Source organism: Diuraphis noxia, unplaced genomic scaffold (assembly GCF_037042655.1).
Source record: "Diuraphis noxia isolate RWA-SAM2 unplaced genomic scaffold, SU_Dnox_SAM2 contig0003, whole genome shotgun sequence".
Lineage (NCBI taxonomy): Eukaryota > Metazoa > Arthropoda > Insecta > Hemiptera > Aphididae > Diuraphis > Diuraphis noxia.
Genome location: NW_028301713.1, coordinates 69,165,501 through 69,191,535, shown reverse-complemented (window position 1 = coordinate 69,191,535; position 26,035 = coordinate 69,165,501). Strand labels below are relative to the sequence as shown.

The window sequence follows — 26,035 nt, the reverse complement described above, 5'->3', positions numbered from 1 at the left end:
CGCAGAATGAGCGTACGACCGCGCCTCACCAAGCCACCATTACAATATTATTATCCTCGAAATTGTTATAATAGTTGCCTATTTTACTCCTTTAGATTTATATTAACAATTTAGCTAAATATTATTTAAGACGTAATATTATAATAAAGAACAAATATAACAAATATTTCTTAGATATATTATGCAAAGTGTACGCAAATTATATGAAATATCAGGAGGTGATGATAACGATTTTTTTCTTTAATATTTTAGTATTGAAAGTCCCCTTTTATCGTGTATATAGTATTTGATTTTGTAGACTGCAGTCTGGAGTCTACTTAGCGATCGTCGGGTCATATATACGAGGCTATATTCACCCGTCCACCTTAAGCATTTATGATGTTTTATTGGTAGTTTTAAACAATTAGGTACATGGTACACCAAACACAATGATAGTGTACATAGCATATGTGTCACATATACCTACGACTTATATTCATGGTTAAGAGGACGCTACACCCGTATGTGTTGTCTCCTTCTTACAAGTGCGTAACATGGCACATTTTATGTCCAGAAGATCACGTTTAGATCCGTTAGTTTAAAATTTAGTGTGAATTGACCTCTCATAGAAATTAAAGGTAACATTATTATCTAGGGCTTCTCATAGGTTTTTTATTATATTTTAATTTTAAACCGAGTTATGAGTATTTTAAAATTGTAAATTGTTTCTATATCTGAAAATACTCATAACTCGGTTTAAAATTAAAATATAATAAAAAAACCTATGAGAAGCCCTAGATAATAATGTAACCTTTAATTTTTATGAGAGGTCAATTCACACTAAATTTTAAACTAACGGATCTAAACGTGATCTTCTGGACATAAAATGTGCTATGTTACGCACTTGTAAGAAGGAGACACACATACAGATGTAGCGTACTCTTGATCCATTCTGAAACGCTGTACAAAAATTATACAGTGTTTCTTTTAAGTGGGTACACTAATTATCTCGAAAATTATTTACTTTTTTCAAAATATTTTTTTACTTGGTTTCCAGTTGCTAAAAAATCAACGTTTTTATTAAAAAATATAATTTTTAAATTATAATTAATATTTTTTATCCTTATCATTTTTTAAATTTTTTACTTTTTTGAATGACAGAGTTTTAATTTCATATTCCAAAGCAGAATATTTTTCTAAGTATTTTGATTCATAAAAATCGAATTTAGAACGAGTAGTTTATGAGTTATATGTATTTAAAGTTTAGACAAGCGGAGTAGTGGACAAACATTTTGCGTGGTAACCCCGTATCACTCGCCACTCTGCCAATCTACCTACTATATGCCGTCTTCCGAAATAATGTATAATATATCAAATTGTATGTTGTGAATAATCCATTTAGCTTTATTAAAGGGTTATGTTTAATATTAAAATGAACTATAAGACATAAGTACTAACATATTATCAAATTTAGAATTAAGATTATTGAGATTGACAAGTGAATCTCAAAATATTTTTTTAAAGTTTAATTTTAAAGCGAACTATGATCATTTTAAAATTGTAAACTGGTTTTTTATTTTGAAATGCTGTTATAGTAACCAAAATTTTTTATCCTATTAAAAACAAATTGGTCAAGTACTTTTATATAAATACGGTCATACGTACGTATTACCTAAGCAAGGGCTCCCATTTGGAGGGGACAAGGGTGAACTCTAGACAATAATGAAGTATAAAAAAATAATTATAATTATATGCTTTGAATTCATAATCCATAACCTAATTATTAGAGATGTTACGAACCATAATATTTAAGGTTGAACCGAACCCGAACCGAACTTTTCTTTAAATTAACGAACTCGAACAGATCCGAACCTACACACTTTTAATCGAACCCGAACCGAACCGAACTCTTCAAATATTTTATCGAACTCGAACCGAACATTAAAAGTTAAATTGGATATTATTTTATTTAATATTTAATATTTATTTATTTATCATTTAGCCACCATACCTCAGAATTATTGAATAAAGATTTTACAACTATTTACTTAAATACTTTAAATATTTTAATAGTTAATAATTATTATGCATGAGATTTTTAATTATTAATATGATGATAACTGATAAGAATAAGAAAAAGCGAAAAACATCAATATTTAAAACAAGCAAACATTAAACAACTAATATTAATCTATTAATTATTTAATAATAATTTATAATTTTAGCCGTTACTCCATTGACTTTTATTTTTATTTCTCTGGTTCGATTATCGAACGGAACTATTAGATATTTGGTTCGGTTCGGTTCGGTTCGAAAATCGAACAGTTCGTAACATCTCTACTAATTATTTTTATTTCATATTTAATGAAAATATACTTAATACCATTTAGGCTTTTTCTTAATGATCATCACATAACTAGTGCAGCAATAATCTTATGGTCGAACTGAATAATAGATTTTAGAATCTAGTTTCATTTTTTCACCCTCTCCCTGAATACTAACCTAACCCTTTGGATGCTAACTGTTGCGCAAGTACTAAGTAGATACAGCAAACTGGAGCACAAGTTTACAACATAAATACATAATAATGATAGGAACGTGACAAGATTTAACTCTGAAGTTTATGAAAAAATGAATCATAAATGTATAACAATACTATCAGTATAATATATTTTTATACGGCGCTTTTAGATATAAATTCATAAGACATATGTGTCGAAGTTAGGCTATTTGCCTATTTGTATATGTATTTTCTGCATAAATATGTGATGAATATGTAATACATGTATATAATATGTTAGAGTGGCATTAATGCATTATGAATAGAAACAAGACAATAAGTATTAGAATAAATTATAAAAAATTATAAAAAATAACTCACACTGCGATACTCCTACTTTGTAGTTTGTACTATATTTATCCGATAGGAGTTTTATGTTTTTATATTTTAAAACCGACGAAGTGTGACTAGACATTAAATACGAGCCCACATTACAATAGATTGTATTAGGGTAGATACACTATTAGGTAGGTAAATAATTTTAAAACGTCGATGAATACTTTACTTAGGTATTCAAATTTTGATTTATTTATATAATATGCATATAATATAAAAATAATTATTACATTATACTTAAAGAAAAAAAAAACAAATATGTAGGTATAATGTATGATAATAATATATGGTATACATAAATAATAAAAATATAGGATAATACTGGGATTAAAATTTACCGTGGACGTGAAAACACAATTTGTTGAAACATTATTATAGCATCAATTGTAAACAACAAGCCATTAAATCCGAATGCTGACGAACATAAGACTAGTTCAAACTTGCCCATATCTTTATGAAATTGCAATAGAAAATATGAAGATACAATACATAAAAGTACTTGTACGATTGAGCCAATGAGAACCTGCAGAGTATCACAATATGTAAAATAAAATTATAACATAATATAATATACATAATCATTAATTAATTAAATAATTCACAAGATAAAACGCGTTTTTCAAAAAAAAAATAATTCATAAAAATTAACGGCAATCATTTTTGTATATTTAAAAAAAAATTTTGATTATATGTATATGAAGATGAAATGTTTTCAAAACTTTCAGATTCTCTTGATAGTCGTATTCGTATCAAATAGATCATTAAGGAAATTTACCTATCTACTTTTTGTATCATAAACTATAACAGAGTACTTTTAAAAAATATTTATTTTTATATTTATATTACCTTTAATTATTTTAACAATTGATTAGAATATGTAATAATATTGATACAAGTATATTATATAATAATAATAGGCACTGACGTTCTCATGAATATTGTATATTCATCTAATATTTATTATTTATCGGCAATAGACCTATAGCCAGGGCCGTATTTAGGAATTTGACACCAAGGGGTAACAAAAAAAATACGCCTCATTAATCATTATACAAAATACAAATTTAAATTATAAAAAAATTAGCCACCCGGGGCAACAGTACCTTGTAGCTCCCCCCTAAATACGGCCCTGCATAGTTACATTGTATACTTATTTTATATCTACTAGCTTAATTGTAAACTAAATACAATTCTAAAATAATTGTTTTACTCACCAATTTCTTAGGAATTTGTTCTTTTATCAATAGTCCACATATGACAAGCATGGTAAAAAACAAACTTACATAAATTGAAACTTGGGTGAAAACAATTTTGAAAAACCAGTGTGAGTCATGGTTTTGTAGTTGGAGTATCTTGATATAATCAGAAACATTTTTATTTTTGAATCCCATCATACAAATGGATATCATAATTGGTATCAGCTGAAAATAAATCATAATTAATTATAATTTTTCTATTTTTGAAAAAAGAATATTTTATGTATTTAGTACCTTCCATATTTTTTATTTTAAAAACTTTAAATTACAAATAGTAAGTTTCAAAATGCAAAGAAGTTTTATAACGGAGATTATGTGAGTGAAATGTACTAGAGAATTGGATTTATACTGAAAAAGAGCAGACCAAAATGTGTAAATGAATGTGATCAAATATAAATATATTGGCGAAAAGATAAATACAAATATGATTAAAATTTAATACTGAATTGATTTTATTTATACTACTTACAAGTTATAATACTCTTTAAAAATATGTTTAATCATATAAAAATATATCAATACACCATGGTTAAAATAATATTATATTTATATTAAAATAAGTAGTTTGATAATACTTTTTTAATATTTCACTGTAAATTCACATATTTATGCAGTACCTATCCCGTATAAAATAATTAAAAAACAAAAACGCAAATGACGGATTTTTGTTCGCTTAATTTTTCACGGTGCAACATAATTGCCCACTTCTTACCTTTTTATATTTGAACAAACACAACATGATTGGGCATAAAAATTATTTTATTTATTTATACCTTGTTATTAATACCTTGGTTAATAATACCTATATTAATAATCTTGGTTCAGGAAAATTCAAAGTGACGGTTATTTATTAAAAAACTATAATTCAAAATCTGAACTAGGTATTTGGTTCATAACCATTTTTTGCACTTGGATTTTTACCTTCAGAATACGTAGAAGATGTTTTTGCTTATTTAATCAAAAATAGCTCTGATAATTTTGAATTTGCTGATTATATACTATACATATACTGAACAATTACATATCATCTGATGTCACTTTTTCGCCGAATTTATGGGTAACTGAACCTTCAACAGAGGCACAAAAACGACCAATGGGACAGAATCTTTCCATAGCCACTATAATGCGCAGTTTTATATATCTCACGCACCTATTCACCAAGTTATACAAATTTTATTAAATTTTCAAAGCGAATCTTATTTAAAAATATATAGCATAAAAAAACAAAATATTAACAAACCTCGTAAAGAACAAGAAGAAAATATTACATTTTTAATTATACGTGGAAAAAATATAAAAATGTCGTTTAATAATTATTTACTGACATTAGGACCTCGTTTTTGTGCTAAAAAGTTGTAAGACTTGTCATTGTGATGTATAATATTATTTATTATTATTATTTGTTTTTGACTATAGTATTACATTATTAAAAATGTTGGGAAATTTTTTGAACTGCATGAACTTAATTTATAAACTTATAAATTATAATTTGTATTTTTGTGTGACCTACTAGGTATATCAATATTTCCTACTTGGTAAACGTATTAAATTATTATTATTTCGATTTTATTATTGTTATTTTCTTTAAATCCTACATTATAAAATATTTATTTTACACAATCTAGTTGTGTTTGATCAATTATGAAAAGGTAAAAACTGCGCAGTCGTGTTGTGTTTTTTCAGGTAAAAAGTACTCAATCGTGTTACTCTTTTTTTTCATGTACATAGTTATATTTTTATACAACAGCAATATTATGTATATGTTTTGCTTAACAGTTTTTGTGCAAAACGGAATGCTATATCTTCAGGTATACCATTGTATATTGGTACAATGTCACGTAAAAATATTAGACTTATACATGGCAACCGTTGTTTGTAGATAGGTCTGTGTTAATATTATGTTCGTCATCGTATGATAAATATGTATAAGTATTAATTTATAATTTCAGTGCACCATTGGTCAGGATACCTACGTGTTATGTTTGTAACGTGTGAACAGTGAAGGGTTTATATTATAAAATATTTATTATTCCAATAAGCATGTATTGTTGTGACTTGTGAGTAGTGGCTATACAACAGTTACAATAGAACAATAAGAAAATTATTAAACATTTAAAAATCTATGGACTATGACTATACGTTTAAATATCCTTAAGTGTTAAACATTTAACATATTTAAACGATTTGTTAATACATTAATAGGTATATCGATAGATAAATCAAATACATAATTAATCAAATAAGTCCATTGATATAAATTATTTTTATAATTTATAATGAGAATATTTCTTTTTGTAGATTGACATATTTACAGAGTAATATTAAAAAAACGGATATGTATTAACTCCACGAAAATATGAAATACTTAGGTATTTGGTATGCAGGATAGTCTATTCTATTCTTAACTGATATCTGATTTTAATAAGTTAAAGGTCATTTTGAAGGATTCTTCGTGCAGTTTTGTTCAAACATTTACTAATTTATGTAATAATGTATTAATATTCCTACAACGAAAAAAATAAAATTAATATAAAGACGAAAATGCAAGGTGGCGATAAAAAAATTAATAACGTAGCGATCAAAAACAACAGATTACTTGTGCTAATATCAAATAGTTATAAAATACTGAAAAAATTAACCGGAGTTGCATAAATTAAATCGTTAAGAATGTATAAATTAAAAGTTAACAAAAAAAAGAATTAACAAACAATTATATTAATTAAAATCACTGTACTTTTTATTTTCTCTGTTTGACCTATGCGTAATATCGAAAATTTGAGTTCAGCAGAACCGCGTCCGTGCGCGTTATTTATAGCTCTCGTATTTAGTATTAGAGTTAATACTTAATTATTGGTCTATTATTAATCTTAAAACTAATAAAATGATCTGTGTAATTTGTATGTTGAATTATTTTTGATATTTGTATGTATGTTAAAGTATATAAAATATTTGAATTCAAAATCTCTTTCATTACACATAGCTTTAAAATAAAAACATCGTGAAAAAGACAACGTGCAAATAGTGCACCGACAATATTGGCATCCTCATAAAATCGGCATCCTATAGTATGCTACTGTTCCTGATTGACTTGTTTATCATTGTTTACCAACTCATAACACTAGCATGTTTAGGCAATTATACATTTGGGTCAGCTAGATTAATAAATTAGTCATCCAATATGTATTGGCTCTTTTTTTATTTAAAAATCAATGTATATATACCGTATGATGAAACAAAAAAAATATTCAATTAATTATAGATGAAGATATTGTGAACGAATATGATCTTAACTTAGAGGACGTTATACTGTTACCGTCATGAGTTGATTTCGTTTTACTAAAGCGCAACATAACAAAAACTGTTTTCGCGCGCAACAACTTTACACCCTCTGTATTCAAAGTTTAATTACGAAATTCCACTACGCATAGAGATGAATTTTATCCGTGAAGAAGCATTTTTATTAATTGGATGACATAAATACAATTAAAGTTATAAGTTTTAAAGAATATTGGGTTCTTTTGTCGTTTTTTTTTTTCACTTAATTATTGGTTAGTGCTAACAAATAGGTAGGTAATAAAAACGCAAAGTCACGAATAAACTTCTTCCCTATGCGTTGCTATTAAAGTGACAATTTTTAGTGTTTAATAAAAATCAATTAATATAATATCTTTATAAATTCTGTATGGGTGGTAGGTACTCCTTTCACTAAAAATTACTTTCCTCTCTCGCCTGATAATAATTGAATTCTTTTCATCTAAGGTTTCACTTTTAATACTTTTAGGAGTAGGTACTATTTTAAAACTTTTTATGTTTGATATAATAAACACTAAAATATAGTATATAACTAATATAATGATAATAAAACGAATAAAAGTATATATTCGTTTTTATGACAATCTCATCTGTTTATTTATTTCTGATTTTAAGTATAGGCCGTCGAGTAAATTTCTATAAAAAAAATAACTAAGTACATTACTAAATACTAGTTACGATATTAAGACTTAAAAGGTTGCAACTAGAATACTTTTTGTTACCTAAAAACAAAAATAGCTGTGTTAAATTACTTTTTTAAATCTGATGTAACTATAGATATAATGTCGTTACAATTTACATTTGACATCTTTAAACATAGGTATAGATTTAAAAATAAATTAAATAGACCTTGCGCGATGGTGCGATACCGCATATACAGTAGATCTAGTACCTATCCACTAAGTAACTTTGCCAAGAGAATAGTTTTAGTCAAAACTTAACAATATTAAAGTATATATAAGGTTCATAAATATTTAGTGATTTAGTGATATAATGATTGATGTGTGAAAGCTACACAGAAATACAGAATATTTGAGTATCGTGTGCACATTTTCAGTTTACAACATTAAAATAATACCTATTGCAAAACTTAACAACGCTTTGTTTTCTTTGAAAATAATTAAGTATGTTTGCATAATGTTAAATAGATAACATTGAATCAAAAATTATTAGTTTTCTTATGGTAAAACCACCTATTAAGATGAAGTAGAACATAGCAAAATATATTATAATATTAAATTTATAAATAAATCGAAAACAAAATAATTTATAAAGTAATGTATTGGAACTTGGTAAGTATAATAGGTAAATAGGTAAAAGGTAAGAATAGGTATATAAGTAAGCTTCGTGGATTATTATGTAGTATTATTTTGTTTTATTAAATATTTATTTGTTTTTATTTTATTTTATTTTATTACGTTATTTTCGTTCAGCAACAGTAATGGGTAGTACCATATAGTAGTATAGTAGTATAGGCAATTATAAATAATTTATAATTTAAGACAGAAATCAAAATTCAAATTCATCAAAATAAAATAGTGCATTAAAGACATCTTAATGCATAAATTGCAATATTATATGAGCGGTGGCATAAAAAAAATCGAATTTACAACGTAGTTTTTTTGTTGTTGTTATTTTGTATTTTTTTTTTGTTTTTGTTTCAGCACAATAACACATTAATTTGCGTTGCGGTAGTGAATTACTACAGCATTTATAACAAAGATATCATAAGAAAAAAATTAAAATAATATGATATTTTAATATATTATGTATTGCGTCATTCTATCACCCATTATTTTATTGTATTTTTTCGTCGCCGCAATGCACGTGCGCGTGATTAAGATTTGTGGTTTAACGCGAACGTCAGAAGGTCTAATATTATACGAAATATTATATGCCAACAGGCCCGGCTCAAGTGCTTAAACTCACCTAGGCAAACTTGAGTTTTGTCGCCACTTACATGTAAATACTACATCAAATTTTTTTATTACATAAACAATACTAAAAAAGTCTTAATTTTGAGTTCATTTTATTTATTTACATAAAATTAACAATTCATTAGATTAATAAATACTGAAGTCGAAAATCGAAGCATTTTTAATGCCCCAAAACGTAATGAGACACAAAAAAATAAAAACATACATCATGGTAAAGTCAATACATTCATCGCTCCGCTTAGAATCTAAAATTAATAAAAACATAATAAAAATGTAAACATTTCATTAGAACTTGACTACAAAAATGTTAAATGCCGTCCCTAAAAAATTCTGCCCTAGGCGTGGGCCTATGCCGCCTGCCCCTTGAGCCGGGCCTGTATGCCAACTATATTATTAAAGATTAAAGTCTGTTGAAAATTGAGCTACAAGACGATTCCGAAAATGTCTTAAGCATCGTGTAGATTTTAATAACCATTTATATTCGCAATTTCGCATGCATTTTAATGTTTAATGTAGCATTGAGACGATTAATATTCGTTTCCTCTCGTTATTATAAAACGTATAAATGTGTATAAATGTGTATATAATATATATATTATAATTTTAAATTAAAAATAACTTGGAGAACGTTAGGTTTAAAACGCTTACAGCAAAGCGATCATATTACTTCAGAACAGGATATATTATAAGGATCATTTATAAAATGAAAATAATAATTTAAAAATTTAAAAATTTAAAAACGGTTATTGTTAATTATTGATTATATATTTTAAAAAAACTAAAAAAAGGCGGGTAAGTCGTGGATGTCGCTCTGCTGTACAGTAGGTTACAAGTGGGTTACTGTAATGGATGGAATTAAATTTGAATCCAATGATATTATATCATTGTATACCTACGCAAACGATTCTGAGCGAAGACGGTTTACCTGTCTAGAAACTATTATAGATTATTAAAAATTTTCAAATCTTAGATTTAAAAAGTAAAACTTTTATGAATTTCTATCTAAAATAATTTGCAAATTTTCATGATTTTTAAGGATGTTGTCAACATTAAAATTTGAATGCTTGTAAAGAAAATTGTGACTATCTATTTCTTTTATTTTTCAATTGCTATTGTAAAAATATGTTAGGAGCTTTGTATTTAATTTTAAAATCTTAGATATATAAAAGGAACATTTTTTATGAATTTCTAGCATAAAATAATTTACGAATTTTCGTGATTTTTACATAATATGTTGTCAAAATTCAAAATTTGAATGCTTATAAAAAAAAAATCGTGCCGATGTATTTTTAATATTTTTTAACTGCTATTGTTACAATGTGTTAGAAGCCTTGTATTGAATTTTCAAGCTTTTCTACCGAACACATACATTTTTATCGATATTTATAGAAAAAAAAACTAAAAAAATTGAAAAATTAAAATGTCAGTAAACAGCTCAAAACAAATATAAATATTTTGAAAATTGTCTCAAATTGTATCAAATGATTATTTAGAAAAGTATTAAGAATTTTTCACTTCTGACGCCCCAATGTACCAACTAGATTCACTTTCTGATCGAACGAGGTACTGAAGTCAAAAATCGAAGCATTTTTACTGACCCAAAACGTGATGACAGACACAAAAAAAAACACACACACATCATGGTAAAATCAATACATTCATCGCTCCGCTCAGAATCTAAAATAAATAAGAGCAATAAAACTATATTAGCGCGGTAAATTGTTATTACTTAGTTATTGCACACCTGCAGTACATTTCAAAACAACGTTTTGAATGATTTTACCTATTATTTTTAAAAGTATTGTGAACTTTTTACTCCTTTTTCAATGTTTGAACTAGATCCAATTTTAACTATAGAAACCACTCTCACACACTTGATGATAAAAGCAATTTTTAAAGTATCTTTATTCTTCACACAAGAAAAACAAACATCATTGTAAAATTAATATATTCAATGCTCAGCTGAGAATATTAAATGGCGTAAAAATATTTAAAAAATTTAAAATTTATAAAAAAAAATTGAATATAATATTATGTTTACTACATAACTGTAAAAACGCTGTACACCAAATTACTATACATTCATTTATAATTTGTCTTATACCTATTCACTTATTTTTTTGATTTAAAGTAAAAAAAAAAAATGTTAATTATAATTTAAGTCATATAAACCCCCTAACGTCTAATCAAATAAATAATAATAATAATAATAATAACGGGATTTTTGATTTTTTTTTTCAGTTTAAGATTATATCGTATGATTTTAGAGTTTAGACAATGTGTACTGTAATTTGGATTTATTTTACCAACCAATCAGTTTCTACATCGTTGAGTCCGATACACGTGATTCAATAATACATTAAGAGGACGCTACACCCGCATATGTTGTCTCCGTCTTACAAGTGCGTAACATAGCAAAATTTATGCTCAGCAGATCACATTTAGCTCCGTTAGTTTAAAATTTAGAGTAAATTGACTTCTTACAAAAATTAAAGGTAACATTATTATCGAGGGCATAACGTAGGCTTTTTATTATATTTTAATTTTAAAGTGAATTATGTGTATTTTAAGATATACAAACAATTTACAATTTTAAAATACAGATAATTCACTTTAAAATTAAAATATAATAAAAAGCCTACGAGATGCCCTCGATAATAATGTTATCTTTAATTTTTGTAAGAGGTCAATTTACTCTGAATTTTATACTAACGGAGCTATACGTGATCTGCTGAGCGTACAATTTGCTATGTTATGCGTTTGTAAGACGAAGACAACGTATGCGAGTGTAGCGTCCTCTTAAGTAATCAATTATTACTTCGTGAAACAGTCATCGGACGATTTTCCACGCGTTTATAGAATAAATCAAAATTTGAGCGGTCTTTTACGCGATATTATAGTATTAATATACAGGGTGATTCTTTTATCAAACTACACTTATATGGTGTTTGTGTGTAAATACCACCTAACATACACCTATAACACACAAACACCACCCAAAACCACCCAACTTTGGGAGGCTATATCTTGTAAACGGATTAACGAAAAATGAAAATTTAAACGTGAAAATTCATTGAAAAAATAGCCTTTTTAGTTTATGAAATTTTAAGTATAGTTTATCATTTGAAAATCAAAAGTTGATAATGGTTAACCTGATAAATATAAGGGTGAATATATTTAAAAAAATATATAGTTCTAGAACAAGACGGTTCTAAAATTTTGAAAAAAAAAAAAATTGAAAAAAATCAATAGTTTTTGAAATAATGAGTGTTGTTTGATAAAAGAATCACCCTGTAGAATAGAATAGGTAGGTGTAGGTATAGCGGTTGATTTCAAAATATGAATTATGTTGTTAAAATTAATTTATATCGATAACTATATTCTCCAGTGGGTGTCCTTACCATTTCGGCGATCCTTAACAGTATCAACATGTTGGCGGGTGACGTTGGACCGGTGACAATAAATATAATTGTATAATAATATGATAATATTATATTAATAGAATACGATTCGTTTGCTGTTGTGATAAACTGTAAAGATGCGACTCAGCCGTATAAGTTTATCGAGATAGCTTTCCAGAGGCGTCGGACCAGGCTGATCTGTAAAAAGCGCGAAAACATCAAACACGTCGACGACGACGACTGTGATAATAATATCGATACAGATACTACGAACATCTACATTGATCGTCACGTATGATACATATATAATATATTATTATTATGTGTAATGCTTTTACGAGTAGGTATCTACCCACCCACCTCATCAACCTTGAGTCTGCTGTAGTATTATAATATGTTTTATCGCGTTTTATCGCAATGTAAATAACACTCGAAAAATCGTCATCTCGCAGGTGAAGCGGTAAAGGCACTCTACGATCGATTTCTGCGAAATGCGCGCGCGTTCGTTTCGTCGTATCGGCGAGGTATTAAAATAATAATAATATGTGCATCGTAATAATAATATTATAAAATATGTTTAGCATATTCGACGTCGACGCGAGGAATTTTCGATATCGCGACGTGAACATCCGACGGGCGCTCCAACACGGGCACGTCGGGTCGGGCACACCGCACACGGCTCTTTGTTTTATCGTCTATTGAGGTCGACCGTTATAAAGTTATAATATTATGTTCGAGTGTAATAATGAAGTATCACATGTACAAGTATATTGTCATGATAGCCCGGGCACCGCAGTCTCCACGCGGCGTGTCGACCTTGTGGTTGGATGGTTGTGTGAAACAAGGGAGGGGACAACGTATGTGATACGATAAAAATTTACGATATTTAAGGACTAGATGGCGTCAGTGTAATACTATGAATAATATTGTTACAATATTCGGACAAAAGTAAGTTATTGCTCCAAACGAAGGGAGAAAATTATAAATTGTCTCCTGTAAATTTCATGTAGGTGTACCTACATTAATTTTATAATAAATTTCATCCAATAAATGTCATGTATACATGTCTGGTATCTGTGCAGACATTGTAATTTGTATTCCTAGTAAATCGAGCCCTTCTATAGGTAGAGGCTAAATTTTATAAATAGTATTATTTTTATAATGATAGCTATTTAGCATTTCTCCAAGGACACCACGAGAGGGTGGCTAATTATTGATCCCCAAAAGTCGTAAAAATTGCCATTTTAATTAAATAATATGGGTGGATATAACATTAAGTTTTAAATTAAATTTTTTTTTTTTGTTATTGGATTAATTGCGCAATAGCCATATAGTAAATAATAGTAATTATTAAAACGATAAGTTACCTATTTTATTTTATCAGCGTTGTCTTTAGTGATACATCATTTTCGCATATTGTGTCCTCGTAATCTCTCATAATTTTTTTTAATGCTCAACTATTTTTTTTACTTGAGATTTTTTTTTAATTTTCAATCAAAAAGTAATTACAATATTTTTTTTTTTTACTCTTTTTATCACTTTTACATTGCAGTGGATGCAATTATCACCCAAATATTCTGGTCTTTATGCGGTATGAGTAATTATATGTGATTTTCGATCATCGAAAAAAATAACGAGATTATTGATGACATAATTTTATACATTTACCTGTAGGGCTGTGAATACGAGTTGCGGGTAGTAAAGATTTCAACTTGCAACCTTCCTTACAATAAGGAAAGTATTTGTAAATGTAAGCTACTAACATATTTTAAAATATTTATTTTTACACGGTAAACCCCCTCCCACTCATATTAAATTATTATTTACGGCGCACTAGTATACCTACATATATTATTAAATAGATTCATTCTGGAAGGAAACGCTAAAAAAATTAAAAACTTTGATACATTTTAATATAATATAATATAGCCCCATACTAAAGGTCAAAGAACCACAGCCAAATTCACTTTCGTATTTCAGTTCCTTGAAACATTAAAATTTTTAATTATTTTTTTAACAAAATCTAATAAATATATACTTTCAGATATATCCTAGAATTGCATAAAACCATTAAAATATTTTAGGATTTATTTTATTAAACAAACTTAACAAATTTTAAAAATAGTGGTGTATAAAAGACTTTATACGTTATAAATATATATAAAATATTAATCATATACATATGTACCTAATTTATCTTTCTAACAATGTTTCGAGTGAAGTGGAATAATTAGTTATTTTATATGAAATTTTTAAATGATTTGTTTGTTGAAAACGTTTTGGTGCCGTTAAATCTGACTTCATAAAGTATATGTATAAATTATACTCACACACTCTGTACAACGTACCTAAACTTAGGGTTCTACATTTTGAGGTGTGTATAAAAAAAAATAACTTTCTTAACCCACCACGCAACTTTGGTTGTAATCGTGAGAAATTTGGAAACTGCAATAGGTACATCCCAAAACTATGTTGAAGTATACATATAGGTAGATAACGATTTAATTACAGATAATATGTATAATATAATTTAACCTGCAGGAGTTAATGAAGCTTCAGAAATGTTCTTTTATTTCTCTTTATGACGTTTAGCTCATCAAAAATTCGTTAAGCCGACGACGAAGATTACTGCACATACGATTTACCTTTGTTTTATAGGAATATTTCAGTATTTGGTTTCAAGGATTATTACATATACCTAATAATGTAACTTGTGTAGTTATTGTTATTTAAAATTGTTAAGGAAGTTTAGTCATTCGTGGTAAATGCTATATGCGACTTTGTGTAATCGTTGAATTTAATACTTTAATACCTAATTAACTAATTTTTGTTTAGCGTGTAATAAAATTTGAATCTATTCACGTGAATCTTGTGTAAATGTAACTACCTATAGTAATATATCTAATGTTTACATATGTATTATTGTCCTAAAATATAAATCGTGCGTGCGATTGAAATAAGACTATTGCATTCGAATAGCTGAAAATGTTTTAAAGGGTGTAATTGGGTATGACTGATATGAACATACTATTTAAATAAACGAGCCAATGAGCGTGTACCTTGTAAAAAAGTACGCGGGTAGTGGTTAAATATAAACGTATGTCTACCTAATATTAAAATTAAATAAAAACTATTGAGTTGAAGTGAAAAAAATTGTCCATACCCATAAACTAAAAAAATTATCAGGAAAACTTATATTAGAATATTACTTTATATTACTCGGCTTATTTCAGTTATTTTACAGTTCAATTAGATAAAACTGTTGTAATATTTTTAATATTTATGTTGTTATTTTTTTATGGAAAATAATAATGAAAATATATAAATAAAAAAATACCAACGCTTATTGATGTAATTTGATACAATATTGAAAACGTTATACAAAAAATCATGGATAGCGATTTAATTTGTGTTTGTATTCTTTTAGTGTTTAATCATACTGCAGAGTTTGTATATAATGGAATATACTGAGTATTTATTTTGCGATGAACATACGATATTCCTTAGAAAAAACTACGATCACTTGCACACTAGGCTAAAAACTCTTCATAGTTAAATATATCACTAAATATATCATTGCGCTTAAAGGAGGTATAATATATTTTATTGTAAGCATTTTAATAATATGTTAATCATCTTTTTATATTTTACAATAAAATCTATTTAACAAAAAAAAATATATATATATATGTATATTGAAATGAATTGTCATTAAAAAAATGAATAATGTACATTGCAATAAAATATACGCATGTTCTAAAAAATATAATTTTTAAGCGAAACAAGCACAATCGTATTGATCGTTTTTAGTTAAATTTAAAATATTTATAATTATATAACTAATGATTTATTCATCGCATTCAAAAAGGTTCTGATGTTTTTAATCTATAGATTATTTTCTATGGCTACAGAATTTGTATACAATTCTTAGATTTTTTTAGTCATACTACAGAACGAGTAACAGAAAATCGTGATTACAACTTATAAAAGGACGAAAAATACATAATATATACCCCAACATTTCAGAACAAACATCATTATTAATACATCCGTGCATTTTAAATCGGAAAAAGTTCATTGAACGTAGTTGAACTTCAACAAAATTATAAATTGTATTTTATTATTCATTATTAAATAAATAATTATAATATTGTGTCTGTTGAAACTACTTTGTATAATAATGCGTCTTGTAAATTTCCGTGAGCTGGCTTACCAAACAAATGACAGATAATTTTGAAAGCCCGGATAACTTTTTTTAAGGAGATTCACTAGATCCAAAATTAAAATTTTACATTTATTGACCCAGAATTCGGGAAACTATATTTAATGATTTTTTTTTCTTTTATTAAATCCAGTAATTAAGCCACAAATAAAATACCGATTATTTTGACACTCATATTATATGTGACTACGAAATATTGAAAGAAATGTCACCTTAAAAAAAATTTAACATTCTAAAACTAAAATCGAAACAGAAGTTCATAGTGAAATTAGAAGCGTTTTGGTACACTGAAGGCAAGATTATGGACTTTAATTCGGAAGATTCGTATTCTTTATGGAATATAAATAAATACAACAAAGTAGAAAAAAACGAGATTTAATTTTATATTTATTTTTTAAATTTTTATGTTAAAATTAACAGTTTAATATATTTACCTAGTTTTATCTTATATTTTTTTTTTTGAAAAAACTGTTTTATTTAAATCATATCTTATTTACATTAATTATAATTACGTAGTTTTGGCAAAATTCTTTGCGCTTTTCAACAAAAAAAAAAATATATATATATATACATTAAATGTTTTCTGTGTTATTTTTTCTAATTTAATTTTTTATTTATGATTAAGAAATGGTAGTAAAACGTAAGTACATTAAAAAGTTTAGTACATTATGATACAAAGATATATTGTTATAGAAAATTATAAAGCATGGCCTATGCATGCCTTTGTGTTTTAATTCTAACGTATACCAATTAATCTAGTCAAGCGATAAGAATTTCAAAATCAAATTTAAACTTTTCGTCAAACCTACTTGAAATCGACTCACTATTATTTTTAATTTTTTGATTTATACTTTTTCAACAGTTTAAAAATTCAATTCTCTTTTTTAGTACTAATTTTTTTAGAATTTAGGGGGTAAAATCAAAAATGTGGGCTAGTTGACTCAAGTAGACATGACGATAAATTAAAATTTGTTTTATAATTCTTATTTCTACACTAGATTAAAATAAATGGTTTATTGGAATAAAACATGTCTAGATTCCTGTTCCAAGTATGTTACAAAAAAACAGAAAATTATCGCTTGAAATTCCCTAAAACAAAATAATGCACCCATATTACTTTACAAAATACACGGCGGTAAGTATAGGCAATTTAGCTACACCACTGTTGTTTTTTATTGCTGCAATAGATATTAAACTATAATATTATGTCGCCAAAAACTAAGCGTATGTTTTATCATTAATATTATGTTTTATATCATATATTATGGTTATTTATCAATATGTTGTGAAACCATAGGTTCATATTTATTTTTATTAATGCAACCATACTGTGAAAAGCCGGTGTTATTACGTTTATGGTATACATAGTTTAAACCTAATCTAAAAAATGGTTTAAGAATTGCATTGCGTTTATTAAATAAATAGCATCAACTATTGTGAAGTTTTAAGTCTCTATATTCTCTATATTCTTTGAATATCATTAAAATAACTAAAATAGTTCGAGAAGAATTGTTATTTTTTGTTTATTTTTCAAATTTTAAACATAAAATATCTATACGAATTAAGCATAGTATGTATTTCCAACATTTTTAGATTACAATAAGATTAACTTTTGAGGAATTATACATGCATATTTTTCAAGCTTTTGTCTTTAAAAAAAATCTATAAGCAAAAATAAAAAAAATTCAATAATAGGTATAATACCTCAAAAAGAATCGATAGGTAATTTTTTAAAACCATATCCCTACAATGTATAGAAAATGCTATAAACTATAATTAATATTTATTATTATTAATTTTTGAATTCCAAAAAATTACCAAATTGCGTAATATATCTGTATTTTTTTTTCAGTTTTCTCCTATTATTGTGAAAATTAGATTTTTCGACGGTGTTGTGACCTTTAACGCTGGAATTTATTGAAGCAAATAGTTTTCTAACTTATTTCATATAATATTAAACCTGAAATCGTACCTACCATTATGTAGCGACTACCAAATTTATTTATTCATTTGAAAGTTCAAAGAGATTACTATTAGGGTAAAAGTAATGTTCACGAGGTAACACATATATGTATATACTATATAGTATATATATTTATTATAAGTTATAAATATAATAAATGAACAGATTCCTTGCGAATATTTAAAAACTTGTGAGAAGCTTGCAATGAAAAGTTGAAAAAGCCAAGCCACCTGCAAGGGTAGAATAAAATTTTTTAGAAAGCATATAAAGTATACCGGAATAACTAGGTACTTATATAAATGTATTGTGTGATGTCGTGTGAACTCAAAAAATGTGTATAAACTATCGCCAGATAGCTTGAAAACAGATATACCATCGGTGTATGTATAAAATATGAATAATAAAATTCTAACTGGCATTACGATAAAAATTATTGTTTTATATTTTATTTATGACATTTATCTAATAAATTATGGTAACAATTTAAAACTGTGGCCGCAGGTATAGTCATTATTTTTTATTATTTTCCTGCATTAGAAGCGTGTTTTTTTTTTTGTTCATTCTATTATAATTTTATAATTTACTGACATATAAAATGCATTTTGTATGGCATAATTATATTTCAAATACAGTAAGTGAATAATATTATGGTAATTCCTTATATCTTAATATTGTATCATTGAAAGGCACTCTAAAGGTCATTGATCCATTAACTTTTCTGGACAATGGATAATGTCATGTTTTTGACATTTAAAATTATTCGCGTGATGTGTAAAAAATGGTTGGATTATTTTAATTTTCTTTAAGTAACATTAATTTAATTATTACATTGTAATAGTAACCATGATAAATACTGCAATATTATTTTATAAAAATTTAATTTAAATTATTTTATTTGTATAAATAGGTACCTATTAATTATTATACAATCTGTATACAATTGGCACGGTTTAAGTACACGTGATCAGTGAATATGAGATTCTGACAGGAGTCAACTCAGAAAAGTGATGGAAGATGCCTCAAATTGATGGAAATATTTATAAATTTTAATTATGGTTATTGCAGTTATTGATATAATAACCATGATTTCGAAAACCTTTTAAGATAAGGTAAACAGATACAATAATAACGTATACTTATTTCTTACATTGCATATTTGCATGTAATTAAAACTATAAGTATACAAGTATAAGAGAAATAATATTAAAAACTATATAGTTATATAGTGTTTATGTATACATGCAATTTATAGCGGTAAGAAAGGAAAAGGAGGCGTTCGTTAAAGAAGTCAGATCAGAAAACAAATTCTATTGTGACATTTTTTTTTTTATATCTATTGAGTATTTTAATATTGATGGAGTAGGAAACTGCAACTGAGGCATACTTTACACATAATAGTTTAATCAAAATTCAAAAAACATAATAGAAAGTTGGAAAGGAGCACCGTGTGTTTTTTATTAGGATTTTGATGGCATGAATAATCATTTTTTTTCTTTTCAGTACTTGGGAAGAGATTTATAATTTGGATATCCCTTAAAGTTGAATATTATGTCAGCACCCCATGCATAAGGCACACTTGGCTGGAATGTATTTTTCTAAAGTTAAATTTTTTACTTTAAGAATTTCTTTAAAATATGCAAAACCATTAACCAACATAATAACAATGTAATGTATGCATAAATTACCACGATAAAAATACATATAAACCATTTTAATGTATGCTTTTTAATAAGATTAGAGACTCAAGAACTACATAAGTATTATAATTATTCATAAACTATACATATTTTTAAACAATATATATTTTATGTGATCATTTGTATATCCAATGGAGCCAATATTTAAAAAAAAGTGAAAATTAATTTACAACTCCCTAGAATAATTTGATATATCTATATGCCATTTACACTGTTTACTGTTTAGGCCCTAAACTTTAGGGTATAGGTACAGACTTTCGGAAACTCTTTGAATCGTAGGTTCTTGTAATAATTGGATAAATCAAATTTGATATATATACACGTTATAAGAACAAAATTAACATTTTAATAAGTTTTAACCATTTTTTAACCCAACGATTATTTTGTAAATGTTACTATTTTTTATTAAAACGACACAAGATACTACCCATCCATAACCGCAATTTATTTTTAAAAAAGCTGGTAAGTCGTGGATGTCGCTCTGCTGTACAGTTACTGTAATGGATGGAATTAAATTTGAATTCAATGATATTATATCATTGTATACGAAAAACCATTCTGAGCGTAGACGGTTTATCTGTCTAGGATATATTATAGATTATTAAAAAATTTCAAATATTTGGTTTAAAAGGACAATTTTTTATGAATTTCTTGAATAAAATAATTTACGAATATTCGTGATTTTTACGTATGTTGTCGAAATTCAAACTTTGAATGCTTATGAAAAAAATTGTGACTATGAATTTCTTTTACTTTTCAACTGCTATTGTAACAATATGTTAAGAGCCTTGTATTAAATGTTCAAGCTTTTCTACCCACCTAATAAATTGTTATCGATATTAATTTTAAAAAAACTAATAACGATCGAAGGTTTTATACCGATAGCTAATAAAAAAAAAAAAAAAAAAAAAATAACGATCGAAAATTGCATATGCCTATAAATAGTTCAACTAAGTGGAAATGTTATGAAAATTGCACGGTGAATAGAATTTACTAATATAAACATTCTTAAAAATTTCATGAATCTATGATCATTTGTTTTAAAGTTACATCAAAAATAAAAATCGATTTTTTCGAAAACTGATTGTGCGTAAAATTTCCCGTTTTTTCTTTAATTTTTAGTTTGTTTATCCCGGTTATTTAAAAAAAATATTAAGAATTTTTTACTTTTGTCCCCTCAAAGTACCAACTAGATTCATTTTCTGATCGAACGAGGTACTGAAGTCAAAAATCGAAGCGCTTTAACTGCCCCAAAACGTGACGACAGACATAAAAAAAAAATTTAAAAAAAACACACATACATAATGGTAAAATCAATACATTCCTCGTTTTGCTCAGAAACCAAAATATATATAATTTTGTACTTTTACTTAAAATTTAAACTAACTACGTCTAGAAGTGAAGTTATAGGTGAACCCGTGATATCAACTTTAAGTCGAGTTTTGATTGCTTTAGTTTCAGTTTTATTTTTCTAATAATTCAAAAATATTTTTATATAGTCACATTATATTTTAATTAGTTAAGTGCCTATAATGGTATTTATTTTATTTTATTTTAATAAATTTAGTAAATAATATTACTATTGTGATCTAAACCCATGGTTATGCTGGTTAATAGTATATGATCGCTGCAGTACAGTTTTGCGTCACTATTGAAAAACCGACAAAAGATCTTAAAAGCTCTGGGTCCCCTCTGCAAAGGCAATGATGCTGACTCATCCGATTCGTTGCACTCACTCGGGTCTTCTTGGCGCCACATTTATCATCGACTCGACATGTTATACACTTATACTGCAGCGACAATATAGCTGGGTGTTGAGGCTAGGCTATAACCGTATTTTGGTTCTCTGTGACTTTATAAAAAAAACTAAACTTTAAACATCGAGTCGACAAAATTCCCGAATAACCTATACTAGAAATAGTGCAATACAATATGTATAATAATCTTGGTTAAATTTATTATAATATTGACGGAATTTTGTATAAAATTCGCTATGTTCTCAAATAATATTAATAAATAACAACGATAATGCACTAATGTATTTTAAGGATATTTCTACCGGACATTTTAGAGTTGAATTGTTAATTGAAATTAACTAGATGTGCATATAGGTAATACATTTATATAAATAGGCATATCAAATCTATCACAGCTAATGCAATATGCGATACCTATAAGAACTACGGCACCAAAGTCTTGACTATTACATTGACTGTTTGATTGTATTATTATTATATAATATTTACGTACATTTCTCAATTGCTTTAGAAGGCACGCGACTTCCGAGTAGTATACATCCACAACATGCATGAATGAGTCCTAAAAGTTTATTAATAAGTTCCACGTCATACCTACGTTTTCAGAGTGACTTTGAACCATATCGGAGTTACAATAATTACATTGAACTTTAAAGTTATTCAAACATATTGTATTAATCGGTAAAACGCATAGATATTCGATATATATATATATATATATATATTATGCTTCATCGTAATTATTTACCGTGTTGATAAATGATGTCAATGACAATAAATTCTAAATAAGTGCGTTACAAAATAACAACAATTATGGCAAAATATCTAGTCATATCTATTGTTCAAACATAAGTGAAATATAAAATATATAAACTAATGATAAATAATATTATTATTATGTTTGTCACGGCTGATGACTCAAGGCTTAAACACGATCGATACCAACAAAATTAACATATCTCACACAACTCTATCCTATAAACGAAAATACAAAACCACGTATCTACCTACTAGTCCTGCAAAGTTACGATCCACCCCTGTTCTATATGTATTACACTATTACGAACGCATGTATAAGGTGATTCTTCAACCATGCTCACGCACCGCTTTTATCCTTTTATAATAATACATTTATTCAAATTCTGAATTTTGGGACTTTTAAAGACCGTATTTTTAAATAGATACCAAGTACCTGTTACTTATACATACTGCTATTATATAACATTTCAAAAGTGAAATGTGGTGATACAAAAGTTTTTTACTTTCGATTTTACTGTAAATCATTAACTAGGTATATGATTTTTTTTTGAAAAATGTCGATACATATCTAGATCAAAATTCAGACCAGTATAGTTTCTGTGTTACTACATTTTCTGTATTCATTTCAGTCAGTAATATAACGACTCGGTCCAATTATTACCTATTTAGAAATGTTTAATTTGGAAGCCCCTCACTAATCAGACAGTTTTCCGAAAGCAATTAAGAGCTTTCTCTCTATATAGGGTATATAAACACTATATACCCGTATTAATATTAGAAAATCACTTAATCATAAAATTTTTTTTATAGAATTATTTATACTTTATTTATTTTTACTTTTTTGAATGGCAACCTAGAGTTTTAATTTCATATTCCAAAGCAGAATATTTTTCTAAGTATTTTGATACGTAAAAATCGAATTTTGGACGAGTAGTTCATGAGTTATAAGTATTTAAAGTTTAGACAAGCGGAGTAGTGGACAAACATTTTGCGGGGTAACCCCGTACCACTCCACTCCGCCAATCTAAACTTTAAATACTTATAACTCATAAACTACTCGTCCAAAATTCGACTTTTACGTATCAAAATACTTAGAAAAATATTCTGCTTTGGAATATGAAATTAAAACTCTAGGTTGCCATTCAAAAAAGTAAAAAACTTAAAAAATTATAAGGATAAAAAATATTAAAAAATATAATTTTTTTATAAAAACGTTGTTTTTTTAACAACATGAAACTTTGTAAAAAAATATTTTCAAAAACATTGATACTTTTTGAAATAATGAGTGGTTCATGATAAAAAAATCGCCCTGTATGTAATATAAATTAGTGCATAGGATGTACTTACTTATTGTATACTCGGAAAATGTTAACAACTATATTATATTATTAGTTATTGCTATAAATTAAAATTTGAAATCATAATTATTATCACACCTACAATTTTAAGCCACTGTTACCATCCCTCAGCACAAAACCACTGTAATTATTTTTATGTAGTAGTTTAATGCGTTAGAAACTATTCGTTTGAATTCTAATGTACCTATAAAATATAAATTATTATATTTTATTTTTTATTTTTTTTTTTATCAATAAAAATATAAAATTACCATACACAATTTGATAAGATCAAAAATATTTAAAAAATTACCATTATATATATACATAAATAAATAGTGTACAGTTTTGTTAGTTATTTAAATAAAACACTTATAAAATAAAATTATAAAAAAATCAAAATTTCAATAAAGATAATAGATTTAGTATATACATCAATATTTTTTAAAAATCATTTGATTAATTATTTATAGTAAAAATCGTGGTTTTCATTTGAAAAATGAGGGTTCTGGTATAAAATATTATCAGACATTAGGAGTTTATACATTGAAAAATAATATTATTTTTTATTTATATATATTTTTAACTACAACAACAAAACAATCTTTGCGAGTGATGTGAAATGGTTTCTTTACTGTGTAAGTTAAGTATTAAGGGTATTATAGTTTTCTACTCACACACACTCATATTATTGAACCCTTTACACTCATATGGCCGTTGTGTTATATGCTATTTACATTCTACATTATTGTGTCAAATGAAATAGTTTGGTATTTTTTCGGGATTAAAGGGTACACGCCAAAATTTAAAACTCACTCACGGGGTTTTGTTTACCATAAGCCCTCCGAAAACCCTGGGTTCACGATCGAACTACTCATTACTGCAGTATGCTGTATAAAGTAACCGGAAGTCACTAAAACATGTTACATATTATGATTTATGTTTAACCAATTCTTTGAGCATATAAATGATATAAAATATTTAATACACATCATGTATTTGATAAATCGATATTTAAATAATGAAGTGATACTATTCAGTAGATGACAATGAATGACGACGAGTGGTAATTTTGACGGGTTTTTTCAAATTTATCGTATTATGTGTATTCGCGATTATTCCGGCAGTCTTAGTACAAATAAATAATGTTATTCGTGATTCGTGTACATTAAAATGCGTAAGTTATATATAGTACTTCGGACAGCAGATTGCAGAGGTTATATAATAATATTGAGTCTATATGCAAGGCTCCAGTAACAGGGTAGTCAAATATTACTTCAAATAGAATATATCTAAATACAAGATACGTGTATAGATGTATACAGCTGTTGCCTCAATCACATTGGTATAACGTATCGATACATATACAAGATACAATAAAGTTACACAATTTACTTACATATACATACGTTACTATGAAATATATATATATACCTATATTTACCTATATGTATATAACATTATATGGGTACTATCAGCATCAGCAGCACTGCTATCCATAATATTCGTCGATATTGAA

General features: G+C 26.7%; 1 protein-coding gene across 3 annotated transcripts; it reads right to left on the bottom strand.

Annotated features, from left to right (window-relative positions):
* Positions 1–3,036: 3,036 nt before the first annotated feature.
* LOC107166605 (uncharacterized) lies at positions 3,037–13,503 on the bottom strand. 3 transcript variants are annotated; one of them, XM_089222360.1, is made up of 4 exons: positions 13,056–13,503; positions 12,782–12,979; positions 4,090–4,296; positions 3,037–3,398 (listed from the first exon to the last, which is right to left on the bottom strand). In XM_089222360.1, the coding sequence occupies exons 2-4, from the start codon at positions 12,809–12,811 to the stop codon at positions 3,210–3,212; spliced, it is 426 nt and encodes a 141-aa protein (XP_089078486.1). In that variant the 5' UTR covers positions 12,812–12,979; positions 13,056–13,503; the 3' UTR covers positions 3,037–3,209. The 3 variants fall into 3 exon arrangements, with proteins under 3 accessions (XP_089078486.1, XP_089078487.1, XP_089078485.1); XM_089222361.1 differs by having other exon boundaries at positions 13,142–13,503; XM_089222359.1 differs by having other exon boundaries at positions 12,782–13,503.
* Between the last annotated feature and the right edge of the window lie 12,532 nt (positions 13,504–26,035).

Coding starts and splice junctions, on each gene's coding strand:
- LOC107166605 (XM_089222359.1), bottom strand. CDS start 12,811: ATGTTGATACTGTTAAGGATCGCCGAAATG. Junction 4,297..12,781: donor TGTTAAGGATCGCCGAAATG/GTAAGGACACCC, acceptor ATTTATTTTCAG/CTGATACCAATTATGATATC. Junction 3,399..4,089: donor AACAAATTCCTAAGAAATTG/GTGAGTAAAACA, acceptor GATACTCTGCAG/GTTCTCATTGGCTCAATCGT.